We start from the raw sequence: 13,978 nt of genomic DNA, 5'->3' as shown, positions 1-13,978 counted from the left end.
CATTGGATTTGTTTTCAATTTAATTACTTTTGTACATAGTGCACTTTCTTTAAAGGATTTTTTAAATTAAAGTCTGTGATATAGTTAGAAATTTATTAATTTATTTTTATATTCATTTGCAGTATTACTATTCTGTGAAAGACATCTCCGTTGGAGGAATGTGCATTTGCTATGGCCACGCAAAGGCATGCCCACTGAATCTAGCTACAAATGTATGTATATTGCAAATCTCCTTGAACCTTAAAAAGGAGATCATTATAGCATCTCCTAGGGTTGCCATATATCCTCTTTTTCCAGGATATGTCCTCTTTTTTAAAATGAGAGTCATAATAGTGATCCGTAGTTTAAAGTAGAAATTGGCAAATGTGTCCTTTTTTCGGCTCTTCAAAATATGGCAACCCTGCCATCCTTAAATATATTGTTTTGATTGCTAATGTTTAGAGAGGTTAGATACTGAAAGCTTTCTCCAGCTCAATTCTATGCATGCTTGCTTGGAAGAAATTCTTATTTCTGTTGGGTTCAGTATGTGTGCATATTATTGAAGCCTTGGTTTATCTGTCATCTGTTTTGTAATTCATTGGTTAATTGAAATTATATAAAATTGTATATTTCAAAATCTCATTATTAGTGATGTGGCTAAAGATACTGCCATTTATGCCATTGCTCCTGTTATTTTGATATTGGTTGAATAGGATAAGCATAACTCTTAATAGCAACCACATTCCCTCAGAGTATACCAATATGTCATCATGTAACACTGTTAGTAGATAGATTCAAGTTTTCAACTCCCCTTGCAGCCATTGGCCATGAAACTTGCAAGAGCAAAGTGCCAGCAAAGGGGGTGTCATTTCACTTTTCTCTGGGCCTTTACCCCTCCCAAAGAGGTCAAGAATATTTGGGCCACCAGTAATGAATGACATTAATTCCTTAAGCGTGTGAAATAACTTGCATGTCAATACACAGAACCAACTGGTTGTTATGCTGTCCCTTTTTTGGTAGATTTTTTAAAAAATAAAATAAAATCACATTCTTTTTTTAAAAAAACAAGCAAAATAAATAAGACATAGCATAACTAGTATATTTACTTAAAACAAACAGGACACAAAATCTATTTCTCAAACTAGAAGTGTAACACTGTGTATGCATGCATTATTGTATAATATATAGCTTAATGCCAAGATAGTTCTAAGCAGTTTATAGAATATAAAGATCTTTCATCATCATCATCATCTGCACAGCGATTTGGAGCTGACTCATTTCTAGCACGTCTGGAATTGATTGATTGATTGATTGGTTGGTTGGTTGGTTGATTGATTGATTGAATTTATATACCTCCCTATACCTGGAGGTCTCAGGGCGGTTCACATTATTAATTTAATTAATTAATTAATTAATAATTAAAACACACACTAAAACAACCCATAATTTAAACATAAACACCCATAATTAAAATATGCAATAAAACAACCCCATTAAGACACAGCAATCAAAGCATGCCACATCCAAACATTCAATGAGCCTGGCAGAGGGAAAACTAGCCTTTAAAACAGAACTTGAGTTATACCACACTTTTTGCCAGCTTAATTGCCAGGTCTTGTGATTGAGCTGAGCAGGTTTAGGATCCAGGCTAAGTTTCACTCCTCCCCTCTCCCCTCCCACAGTCTTGCCCCCATCACTCCTTGAGAATATCCCCTTTTCAGGTTATGCTGGCTTATGTTCCACCAGGCTTTGCTCAGAAGGTTGTGCCACAGCTGAGCAGGATGAGGTATTTAGGCCAGCATATCTCTGACTGAGGTGGATTTGGGGGCTTAAATCAGCATAGGCTACCTGAGCTGGAGATCCTGATCCTCAGTCACTCATACCAGCAAACCTAGGGTAAGAATTACTCCCTCAACCACTGCCAATGTTAATATCACACAAAGTCCTTTCAGGTATTTAATTTTCTATATTATTAAGTTTATACCCTGATTTTCTTCCCAAAGGAGCCCACCAGCAGCAAAATACTACATTAAAAAAATTCTTACTTGAAGTGCAATTTTTGCCAATATGACAGCATGCTTACAAAATATCTCTAGATGAACTCCTGTGGCCATCCTTTCGTTCATCCCATTATGTTTGTCATGCTGTGCCTTATAAAAGTAAATGCTATCCATTTAATAGATGCCTGTAAATAAATTATGGTTATTACTGTGATGATGTCTATGCATGTTGTCAAAACTGAGTGACAAATTGTGCAGGTTTGGAAAGTCACATGTTTTCTTGAAACGTATTTTGTTTTGCCTGGAGCTTCAAATTCTGTTAAATTAATTGCTTTAAAGAACAATAATCAAATTCCTAACAATTAATTACGGTTTTTTCACTTCATTCCAATAACAAACATACATATTTTAAAAGCTGACAAATGAACAAAAGCATTTTATTGAATTTTCAGTTACGTCAGAATTTAAAAGTGATGGCCAATAATTGTTCTGAATGTAACTCTCATAGAATCCTAGAATTACAGAGTTGGAAGGTACTTCAGGGGCCATCTAGCCCAACCCCCTGCAATGCAGGAATCTCAACTAAAGCATCCATGACAGATGGCCATTGAACCTTCCAAGGGAGTCTGTCCCACTTTAAACAGCTCTTACCATCAGAATGCCCTTCTTGATGTTTAGTCAGAATCTCATTTCTTGTAACTTGTAGCCATTGGTTTGGGTCCCACCCTCCAGAGCAGGAGAAAACAAATTTGTTCCATGTGACAGCCCTTTAGATATTTGAAGATGGCTATGATATCTCCTCTCAGTCTCCTCTTATCCAGGCCAAACATACCCAACTCCCTCAACTGTTCCTCATAAGGCTTGGTTTCCAGATACTTTGTCATCTTGATTGCCCTTCTCTGAACACATTCCAGCTTGTCAATATCCTTCTTAAATTGTGGTATCTGGAACTGGACACGATACATTAGGTGTAGTCTGACCAAGGCAGAATAGAGTGGTATTATTACTTCCCTTCATCTGGACACTAGACTTCTGTTGATACAGCCTAGAATAGCACTAGCTTTTTTTGCTATTGACTCATGTTCAGTCTGCTAAGACCCCTAGATCCTTTTCACATGTACTACTGGCAAGCCAGCTGTTACCCATCGTATATTTGTGCAGCTGGATCTCCCTGCCTAAGAGTAAAACTTTTCTTTTGTCCTTATTGAAATTCAGTTTGTTAGTTTTGGCCCTGTTCTCCTGTCTGTTAAGGTCATCTTGAATCCTGATTCTGTTTTCTGCGGCATTAGCTACCCCTCCCAGTTTGGTGTCATCTGCAAATAAGCATCCACTCAATGCTTTCATCCAAGTCATTTATAAAGATGTTGAACAACAACAGGCCCAGGACAGAATCCTGCATTACCCCACTTATCACTTTTTTCCTGGATTAGGAGGAACCATTAATGAGTGGTCTTTGGGATCAGTTAATCAACCAGTTACAAATCCACCTAACAATTACTTTGTCCAGCCCACATTTCACCACCTTCTCAGCAAGAATATCATGAGGGTCTTTTATCAAAAGCCATACTGAAATCAAGATACACTATGTCCACAGCATTCCCCTCATCCACCAATCTTGCCACTCTATCTCTATCTATCTATCTATCTATATATATATATATATATATATATATATATATATATGCTTTCGTAGATTTTCACGGGTACAGGAATGCAGGTTTTGGTGTCCTCGGGTGTCTTCCCGTGTAAAAGTTGGGGTGTCTAGGCGACGTTTCGACGAGGTCTCACTCGTCATCTTCAGGCTGGTGCTTTCGGCTTCTTGTTACTGGAACAGAGCAGGATCTCAGTGTTTGAGTTCCTATAAATACTGTTGAGGAGGTGTGTTGTATAGCCTCCAATGTTCTGGGCAGAGAGGAAGTTCCCACACTAGCCTGGGAACTTCCTCTCTGCCCAGAACATTGGAGGCTATACAACACACCTCCTCAACAGTATTTATAGGAACTCAAACACTGAGATCCTGCTCTGTTCCAGTAACAAGAAGCCGAAAGCACCAGCCTGAAGATGACGAGTGAGACCTCGTCGAAACGTCGCCTAGACACCCCAACTTTTACACGGGAAGACACCCGAGGACACCAAAACCTGCATATATATATATATATATATATATATATATATATATATATATATTCATCTGTCAGGACTTGTTTTTAAGAAACCCATTCTGGGTCTTAGTAATCACAACATCCTTTTTTTAACTGTTTACAGACCAACCACTTAATTATCTGTTCCAAGACCTTTCCTGGTACTGATGTTGCTAATTACCTGGGTCTTCTTTCTTCCCTTCTTGAAGATGGGGACAACATTTGCCCACCTCCAGTCTGCAGGGACCTCGCCTGTTCTCCAACTCTAATCTGGACATACTATAAATGCCTAATTTAAGATTCTATATACAGTATAGGTTTCCAAACACAGAGCATGATTCAAATTTAAGGATATTTTTTGCTGTTTTGAAGAGAAGAGAATTGCGCTATTAAACTAGAGCAGCTCATAGGTTGTATTAATATGTAAATTTAAATTAGGGTGTCAATTGTAAAAAATATATATAAAAATAAAACACTTAATATTTCACAGTGCTATAGAAATCCAATACTGTTATTTCCCCATATGCATAAAAGCCTATGTCACATTTCACTTCTCAAGTCCCATCTATGGATGCTTGAGGTATTATGTTTCTGTGAATTCCAATGCAAAGTGACCTGATCTACACCTCCCACACTAATGTACAATTTGGAACATAATTATCCTTCTGATTTTGCACTTCTTTCAATTCTGTGATATGCTTTTAGCTAAAAAAAAGAAAAGTGTCAAAATGCAGAAAAAATGCAGTGAAACATTTTGAAATGCACATGTTGTGATAAAATACATTGAGAAATGTGTACATTGAGACAGAATGGACTATATTCATCCAATCAATTATGCTAGCAGAAGCTAATGCAAAGACTCCCACTTGTACAATGGGAATTTGTCCACTGTCATCCCCCCGCATGTGACCTGCACAGTCCCCAAATCTGCTCCATAGGGTTGGGGGAACCCAACAGAAAACATGCCTCCAGGCTACACTGATTACAAGCCAATATGTTTAGAATTTTGATAAAACTCTGTTTAATTAAGTATTTAAATACTATTTAAATATTTGTTTAGCAGATTAATGTGGAAAAGAAACAGAACAGACTAAAGCAAGAGCACATGCAAGACTGACATAGACTCACTTGCCCATCCCTAGTCCATTCAGACTTATAATACAATCAAAATTATGCCGTCCTCTAGTTTAAGTAAGGCATATGGGTATAGATGTGATGCCAAAATGATGAAAACAGTTAGAGAACAATAAAACTGTCCCATATGGAAGGCAGCATAAAAGACAGCAGATCAGATAAAAAGCATTAATAGAGAGAGCTGAAACATTTGTGTAGTTCAGTACTATTAAAGTTTGCTTCCATCATGCTTAATGGGTCTTACTCACGGGTTGGTACAAAACAAATCCTGGTTCACTAAAAAGGTCTTCATATATCACCAAGTTAAACTTGTTTGACACATTTCAGCTGAATGGCTATCTTCAGTTTGTAGTCTTTCTATTGGCTGCATCTATCCTTAAAGTGAAACATTATCTCTTACTTTACATATCTCTTACTTTAGAACATATCTCTTACTTTAGAATTTTGTGTTTAAAACTTAAGGGAGCAAAATATTTAACAAAATTCTTACAATAAAATGACATGAAATAATTCTGCTCACTAGACAACATCAGAAGCAGCTCCCCAGAGCTGCTGTGTTAGCTTCCCAACATGCATATCTCTGCTACTTACTGGGAGAGAAAGGGGATTAGTCAAGGTGGTCGGGAGTGCAGTGCAGTGCAAACACACTAGCAGAATCAATCTGGTGGTCCTGCCAGTGCATTTGTACCATGCTGACCTCCCTGCCACCTTGTCCCTCTCCTGCCCAGTAATCAACCTGCCAGCAAGTTAGCATGTCATCCTGGCTGCTGTTGGTTCTTGGCAAATGAAAGTTGACAGGACATCTAAACCAGACCTTTCCCCTTCCTCTCTGCGTTTAGCTACTCAGCACATCTGCAAATCCCTTCTCCCTAGAGTACCAAGAGACATTGACTGACATTTTCCAATTGTCTAAGATATTCCTTTTGAGCTGCTCTAATGTTTTGCCTTTCTACTCCCTTTTTAAACAACTCAATTAGAGATCTTCCTGTCAATGTGAACACAACACATGTGGAGAAAGTTGTGATCGGTGTTGCCCTGGATTTAACCAGAAGCCTTGGCGAGCTGGGACCTTCCTTGTAAAGCATGAGTGTGAAGGTAATGGAAAGACTCCAGTTAGATGTTGTTTATGACATTGGTAAAAAACCCCAGACAAGCCAGCTCCAGTCTGCCACAGCAGTCAGGCCTGGATAGGGCCTGATGCCAGCTGGAGCTGGCTGAGAGAGCAGTTTAGGACACAGTGGATCCCAGGCCAGCTCAGCTTCAACCTATGTGTGAGCTGTCTGCTGGTGGGGAAATGTATGGCCACCTCTGCTTCATATGATAAAAGCCTGCCAGAATAAAAGGTCTTCAACAACTGGTGAAAAACAATGAGGCAGAGAGCTGTTTTATGTGTGCCAATAATGTCAATGGGGAAATGTAATCATAACTTTGCATTTAAAACCATGATACCTACTAGTAGTTAACCCTGGTGAAAATGTTGTCTTTCTAGTATGCTGTATGTAAATAATTTTGAACTGGAAAGTAGCTATCAAAGGGTCCAACCATTTGTAATGATTTAATACTGGAGGGAAAAAAGGCATTGCAAAAATAATGGCCTTCCTCTATCCAACGCTTTCATGATCAACCCATATACTTGGGAAAAGTGATGTGTCTGTACTGATTTTAAAATGATACTTTGACATGCCTAAAGTACAAAGACTGGAAAAAGCATTGAGGATTGTCCCTCTACTAACAAAATGATTTGAAAAGGAAATATCCAGAAGAATGCTTTGACATCATTTGTGAGTGGTCCCTTATTAATTTAAAGACCAGAAAAAGCTGTTTGTAGATGAGATATTTATGCTATTTGTTTCAATACACAGAGCGCAAGTGTCAAAATGATGAAAGAATATTGTTAAATCTCTGGTAAAATGTTGTTTCTATATGTCTGCACCAATGCGACGTTTGCTAATACACTTTTCCCTTTTTTTCAGCTTGCAATTGTCATGGGAAAGCTGAAGAATGTTACTATGATCAGTCTGTGGCAGAGAGAAAGCAGAGTCTGAATATCCATGGGGATTACATTGGGGGTGGAGTGTGCATTAATTGCACACAAAACACAGCAGGCATCAACTGTGAAACCTGCATTGATGGGTACTTCAGGCCAAAGGGGGTAAAGTATGACCCACTCTTATCTTCTGTAGCCCTAGACATAATTTTCACCGTAAGATGCTAGGTTATTAAGTGGCAAAGATGCTGTTTTGATTGCCATTTTTGGAAGGTTAAATTCTAATTCTGACAGCCTACTAAGGGCCTTTCACAGTGGGAAATCGGTAAAGGAGAGATTCACAAGGATATGAAAGTAAACTGTGTTGATATGAAAGACTGCACTGGAGGGTCAAGGCTTCCAGCTAGTATTTCTGCTTCAATTGAAGCAGGGTGCAATCCAATAAACAGCGCTTTCCTATCAGGAGGGGCATGTTGTTTACCAGAGAAGAGTAATATTAGCGCAATTGCCAGTGAGAGGAATATGACAAGCTTTTGAATTAAGGGTTTATGTTTCATAATTTTTCTTTTGTCTGTAACCTTGTTGCCCTTGCTTTCCTTACACAGGTGCTCCCAGCTAGTCGCAATCCATGTCGGCAATGCCATTGCAATACTATTGGCTCTCTAGATGGTACATGTGTCAAGGATGAAAAACATGCTTTAGGAGGTGAGAAATTTTTTTTGGACTGGGTCGCCATGTTAAACATTACATGCCACATTGTTAAATTGAACGTTAAGTAGTAACCTGTTTTCGCTTTCAGAAATACCATTCTCACAGGAGACCTTTTCAAACCTGCTTGCCTACTTTCTTGTAGAGTTCTTCCTTGGAGACCTAATCATTCCACCCCCCCTGCCATTCTGTCTTACATTCTCTATCTTGTGACATGCACATTTGGGGAAACAGGAATCTCTTCCCTATGGACTTCAGGTTTTTCTTCTCTCTCTCTTGTTGTATATGGAAAGGCATTGCTCAAGAATTTGTACAAAAATACACACTGTTATGTATCCCATCATTTCCCATATGCCTGCCAAAGTTGGCCCATGGGGGTGAGGTGGGGGGGGGATAAAGATCTGGTGCTCTGAGTGCAGCAGGACATGATGACATTTCCTTGCTCTCTGTAGGAATTGTACTGCAGAGGGAAAGCATGGCATTAATATTAGGAAGGTCCTCTTTTCAGGGCGGACTCTTAAGATTCTTCCTGTGCAAGTAGCTCTCACATTAGGCTTGTGCTTTTCATTATAATGACTTATGGGTGTAGTTCCATGAATGAAAAGGTGTGCATTAGAAACAAACTTTCACTGCAGGCAGGTCCCAGACTGCCATGCCTAGCCATTCAGGCAAGCAAGTATTGTTAGAAATGTAGCAAGTATCCAGTTCCTTTTGTTTTTCTTAATGAAACTCATTCTAAGGCAAGATTAGAACCTCTGCCTTAGACTCCTCCTTTAGCACATCTAATTTGCATAAAAATCCTATTACATGGCTCCTCAGAAGTAAACCCCATTGAGTTCAAGGGGACTTCCTCCTAAGTAAGTGAGTATAGGATTGCAGCCTACAGCACATTCACTTCGGGCTGAACTTCTAAAAAATAAAATAAAAGAAATTATACCCATCCAGTTGAAGAAAACTGTGTATTGAGCCCAATAATGAGTCGCTCTTACAATCTGCTGCTGTGAAGTCGGGAAAAATGCTTGGTGTCCATACGCTGTAAAGCCCCCCCCCCCCAAAAAAAAAAACAACAGTTCTTTAATCTATGTAAGCTGTGGAAAGATGGTGCTTATTTGAAGGAAAGGGTGAAAAGCATATTTATTTTCCCCAATGGATTTTCTCTATATATTTGCAAATCAGTATGAATGCACATTAGGTATACTGAAATTGACTTTGTTGGTGCTGGCTGTTTTCTGTATGGAAAGAAATGTTTATTTGGAGTAAAATGCAAACCTGCTTCTAAGGTATCTGTCAACCCAAGCAAGAATAAAAATGCACTAATCCTAGGAGTATAATGGGAAAGGATGATAATGAGTGATTCTCTCCAAACTTAAAGCCTACACATCTTTTTCTTTCTGGCACACTGAAGCAAAGGATTATTGGATACAGCTATAACGTTAACAATTTATTCTCTGGTCACATTACAGCAGTATTTCTGTGCTGGTACAATTACCTGCTGCACTAGCATTGTTAAAAGAAAGCCGAGCACTATAATATTTACCAGAAATTTGTGCCTACCAACTGACCAGGAGCAGGGCTTGTAGATGAATCTGTTAGATTTATCTCCCTAAGTTTTTCAGATACCTTTGTTGAATGTTCATCAATCCTAAAGTATTCAGGTTGGCTAACTGTGTTTCAGCTCCCTTTGTTACAATCCACATTTTAAAAATTTCAGTGGACATAAATCACTTCTCAATAAAACCACTTGACATTTTAAAAGTTCTTCTTTTTGGATTGGCAATTATTAATAATCAAATTTTGGAAGTTTGATTCATTTAAAAATGGTTTGTAGGCTTAGCTATGTCTACTTCATTTCCTCACTGTGGGAGGAAATAGGTAATCAAACTTATTGCTCAACCTCCAATCTACCTGCATAACTCCACATGTAAAGAGTTTTGAGCTTGTTGCTCCAGTCCAGAACAAATGGCTCTCACAAGCCACTCTTGAGTTCCTATACCAATAATTTAGAAACTTTCACTACTTTGTAACTAAGCCAAGTTTTTCTGCCTGTGCAACTTTTTCTGAATGCTGTGTGGAAAAGCACATGACTCTGATTTTTGGAAAGTTAGTAAGTAAATCATTTTAAACTCACCAAACCTGCGGTCTTTTTTGTGCTAGGGGAAGTGGGAAACTTTGGAAGGGCAAGTTTTAAAGGTCCAACGGCCTATATTTCCATGCTTTACTGTGCTTTTAAATCTCTGCTGGAGTTTTCTCACCTAAGAGTACTTGTCCCAAACCTGGATCTTGGCATGCAGTGAATTCTCTTTTCTATATATTTTCCATTTGCACCAACCAGAAGAGCCTCCTGGATCAGGCCAGTGGCCCATCTAGCATCCTGTTTTTTCAAGGAAACCCTGAGCAAAAGAGCACTGTCCTCTCCTGTGGTATCCAGCAACTGCGATTGGGAAATATTACTGCCTCCAGCTGTGGAGGCAGAGCATAGTCATCATGGCTAGTAGCCATTGATAGCAGTCTCCCCCATGAATTTGTCCAATCATATTGTAAAGCCATCTATGTTGGTGGCCATCACAGCCTCCTGAGCTGTAAGTTCTCACAAGATCTGGATCCTAGCAGACAGTGGACTTACTGTGCCTTTATTAGCCTGAGTTGTTTTAATTAAATACATGAGTGTTACTTAACCTCTCCTCGCCTGTCTGCTTCACTCACTGAGTTTATGTTAATAAGCATCTAGCTGAGCTTGGTGTTTGCTTGCTTTTGCTACAGACCAGCTTCCTGGCTTCTGTCACTGTAAACGTGGCTTTGGAGGAGAAAGGTGTGATCGGTGTGCACTGGGTTACAAGGGATTTCCTTACTGTCAGCCCTGCAACTGCTCTCTGGATGGCAGCTTAAATGATGACCCTTGTGAAGGACCCTGCAGGTGCAAGGTATGGATTACAACCTCTTTTTCTTTCAGCAAGTATAAACTTTTCATCTGTGCTAACAAAGATAAGAAGCTTTGCCTTCATCCATTTTTTTTCTTCTGTAAGTCCCTCTGGCAGTGCCTGAGTGTCAAACAAGTGTGACCCCCAACCTTGAAGTATGTATTTCTGATGTGAATGTGATCTCTTAATCTTGAATAGTGAATGGGAATTGGAGCCGCAAAGTACCTTTGCTAAAACAGTCTCACACATGCACACACAGACATAGAGCTATACAGATAGTAAATTGCTATTTAAAATTATGTTTCTTTATAGTGCGGGGGGGGGGGGTGGAATCTGTGTTGACAACAACAACTTAGAGAACCTTAGGTATTTCTTTTTAAATGAAGCACACAAATAACCTTTGCAGATTTGGTTTAATTTGGCAGCAGTGCTTAATCTCCCTTTCCTGCTTCAGAATGAGGGCAACAGGATGGACCTCGTCACACAGCCAAATCTAATTGGCTACATTGTGCTGCGAAAGTGTCATGCTCATTACATGATCTCTGATTGGATAGCATCAAGGACAGAGAAAATAACAGTGCCAAGGCAGCATGACGTAGTGGAAACAATCATTCTGAGCAAGCAAGATAAATCTAAAAGTATGCATGTTAGGGTTGCTTTTGCTGACACTTTAAACTACCTTGCCTGTCCTCCTCCCCATTATGGCAACATTCACAACAAAAGCCCGACTTTGGAATGAATGGATGTTAAATCTGGTTGGTGGAAATATTATGGAGTAAGCAGGGTTCGACTTGCAACACTGATGGTCCTCTTTCACATTGGTGTTTTGTTTTGTTTTTTTGTTTTTTAATGTGTAAGCAAATTCTTGAAGTTTTCTTTTTTAAAACAAACCCCAACTGAAACTGAACTAATTCGTTGGGGAAATATTAGGTTCAATACTCAATACCCTGTGATCTTCAACCAATTAGATCAAAATTACTACAGTGATAGCTTAACAGCCCTGAAATCTGCTCTGGGTGTTAACACTTTTATTTCTTTGCATATGCATAAGACTGGCATGTTCTCTATCAGAAATAAAAAGGCTTCCTGCCCAATTTTTAATTTCCAAGTAAGAAGATGTAGAGATTCCGGGATTGAGTAAATTATATATTATATTCTTAAAGTGAAAGGTGTGTGCCCAACCCACAACATCTACAGTACATTAGACCTAACAAGCCAAGGCTGAGAGAGATAAGTGTGAGGGTTAGTAATAATTTGTAGTAAAATATTGATACATGAACCAGAAATTATTCTGAGTGAAATCATACATATGTTCTCATTCACAGGCATAAATATACATTATGGTAACATGTGCAGGTACTACCAGCCCACATCTCCCTTCCCAGATGTTGAAAAGTATGTGGCATTATGTCTTCCTATGAATATTTCCCTGTCCACTACTCTGCTTGTTTGTCTGCAGCTTAGGTTAATGTATGTGTTGATGCTACACCACAATTTTTCCCAGAGGAAGATACAGAAGTAAGTGGGTTGGTGGGACCTACATGTCTTCCTATGTAGCTTGATCCTCACCATTGCTCAGGAGTGTGATGTCTTAAGATTCACAAGTTATTTTAGGCTAGCAAGCTATTATCTTGGGACTGTAGCTTTCACTAGAGATGTAGGAACATGCCTCAATCTGTTCCAACATTGATTCACACTTTCATCCAGTATTTTTTGTTCCACTACAACTGGTTTATTTTGCACAAGTCTTCCTTCCATTTCATTGTCTGCTGATGCAGAACTATACAACCTTCCCTCTAGCTTCAGTATTTTCAGTCTCTGAGACTTCCAGATCACAAGAGAAGATGTTGTAAAGTATTCCAGCTATGTATGTGTCTCTGTCTGCCTTCATGCTCCCACTGCCCATTACCTTTAACTCCAGAGGCGACAGTCATGGGTCCATGAAGATTTACAGTTCTGCTGCTACCAAAGCCAGAAGTTTTGAACAACCACTGCACAAGGTCAACCTCAAAATCTATGACATGCTTACTGTCAAAGCAGGGGAAAGCGAACTTGCAGACACAATGTAAACTGAAAGCAAAATGCTTGTGGAAAATATAGAACACAACGTGGTTTTTTCCCAGTGTGCAAATATAAAGGAAGTTAAATGTATATTATTTTCCAGCCTGATCCACAACCTGCTTAAGAACCAGCTGTATTGAACACAGGTACCTCTGATAGAATGTGAACTAGGCTGACAAGCTGTTAGGAGAGATATCATGCATGCCTGTATGTTCCTTAGTTAACCCTCAAAATCAGGAAACTATCACATGGGAATAAGCATGTAGTCCTATTCCACTATGATGGTCAATGCTGTCAAGCGGACCGATAAGTGGGGCAGTCATGATCAGAGAGCAAAGTAGGTGGTTGTGGTCCCTTTTACCCTATTATTCATTGCATTTCAAAGCTCTTGTGAAATTCCTCTTACTGCCCCTTGAAAATAGGACAGAGCTGGAAAACAAAGTGGCCACATGTACAAAAATTGCTCCTTGGAAAATATGTGCACTTGCCACTTCCTTTGTGCAACCTCCTTTGTTCCTTAGCTTCAAAGTGTGAAGAAATTCAAGCAGTAACATGTAAAGGAGCAGAAGGAGGAGGCACTTAATGTGCTGCATTAAATGAGTCGCTGTTCATATTGTATTCATCTATAGAGAACGATTTGAGTTGGTGTAACCCCTGCCCACCTTCACCCACTACCTAATAAACTGGGAGAAACAATATTACATTTTCAGGAGGGCAGGGTAGCTGTTTTCCACTCGGTACTCTTAATTATTTATTAATTGCCTACCCACAACAAACAATTGAGATTAACTGGGCCCTCTGCTTTTGCTTTATCTTCCCCCACTTCTTTTTCTTTTTGCAAATCAAATCGATTTGCATTGTTTGCTTTGCTTCTTCTTTCACTAGCCTGACTCCAGGATAGTATCATCACCAGAACAGATTCAGTTCACATGAGCAAAACTCACTTTTAGGCCATATCCTCAGAGTGACTTCTAAAACTTTTACCCAAAAGTATTAAGGTTCACAGCCTGTTGCTTTACTTCCTGAATGAAACTCTGGAAATAAATCTCT

The 13,978-nt window shown here is 39.2% G+C and overlaps 1 protein-coding gene across 6 annotated transcripts in view; it reads left to right on the top strand.

The window, feature by feature from the left end:
* The window catches only part of LAMA2 (laminin subunit alpha 2), a 365,889-nt gene that overhangs the window by 134,618 nt on the left and 217,293 nt on the right, over positions 1-13,978 (top strand). For all 6 annotated transcript variants that reach the window (XM_077926009.1, XM_077926008.1, XM_077926013.1 and 3 more), the window contains exons 6-10: positions 123-212; positions 6,232-6,349; positions 7,228-7,406; positions 7,847-7,946; positions 10,710-10,870. In XM_077926009.1, coding sequence (XP_077782135.1) covers positions 123-212; positions 6,232-6,349; positions 7,228-7,406; positions 7,847-7,946; positions 10,710-10,870 — 648 coding nt within the window. The remainder of the gene's footprint in view (positions 1-122; positions 213-6,231; positions 6,350-7,227; positions 7,407-7,846; positions 7,947-10,709; positions 10,871-13,978) is intronic.

The sequence above is a fragment of the Podarcis muralis genome, chromosome 3 (assembly GCF_964188315.1).
Source record: "Podarcis muralis chromosome 3, rPodMur119.hap1.1, whole genome shotgun sequence".
In the NCBI taxonomy this organism is placed as follows: Eukaryota; Metazoa; Chordata; class Lepidosauria; order Squamata; family Lacertidae; genus Podarcis; species Podarcis muralis.
The sequence above is the reverse complement of the archived record's forward strand: the minus strand, read 5'-3'. Positions and strand labels throughout refer to the sequence as shown.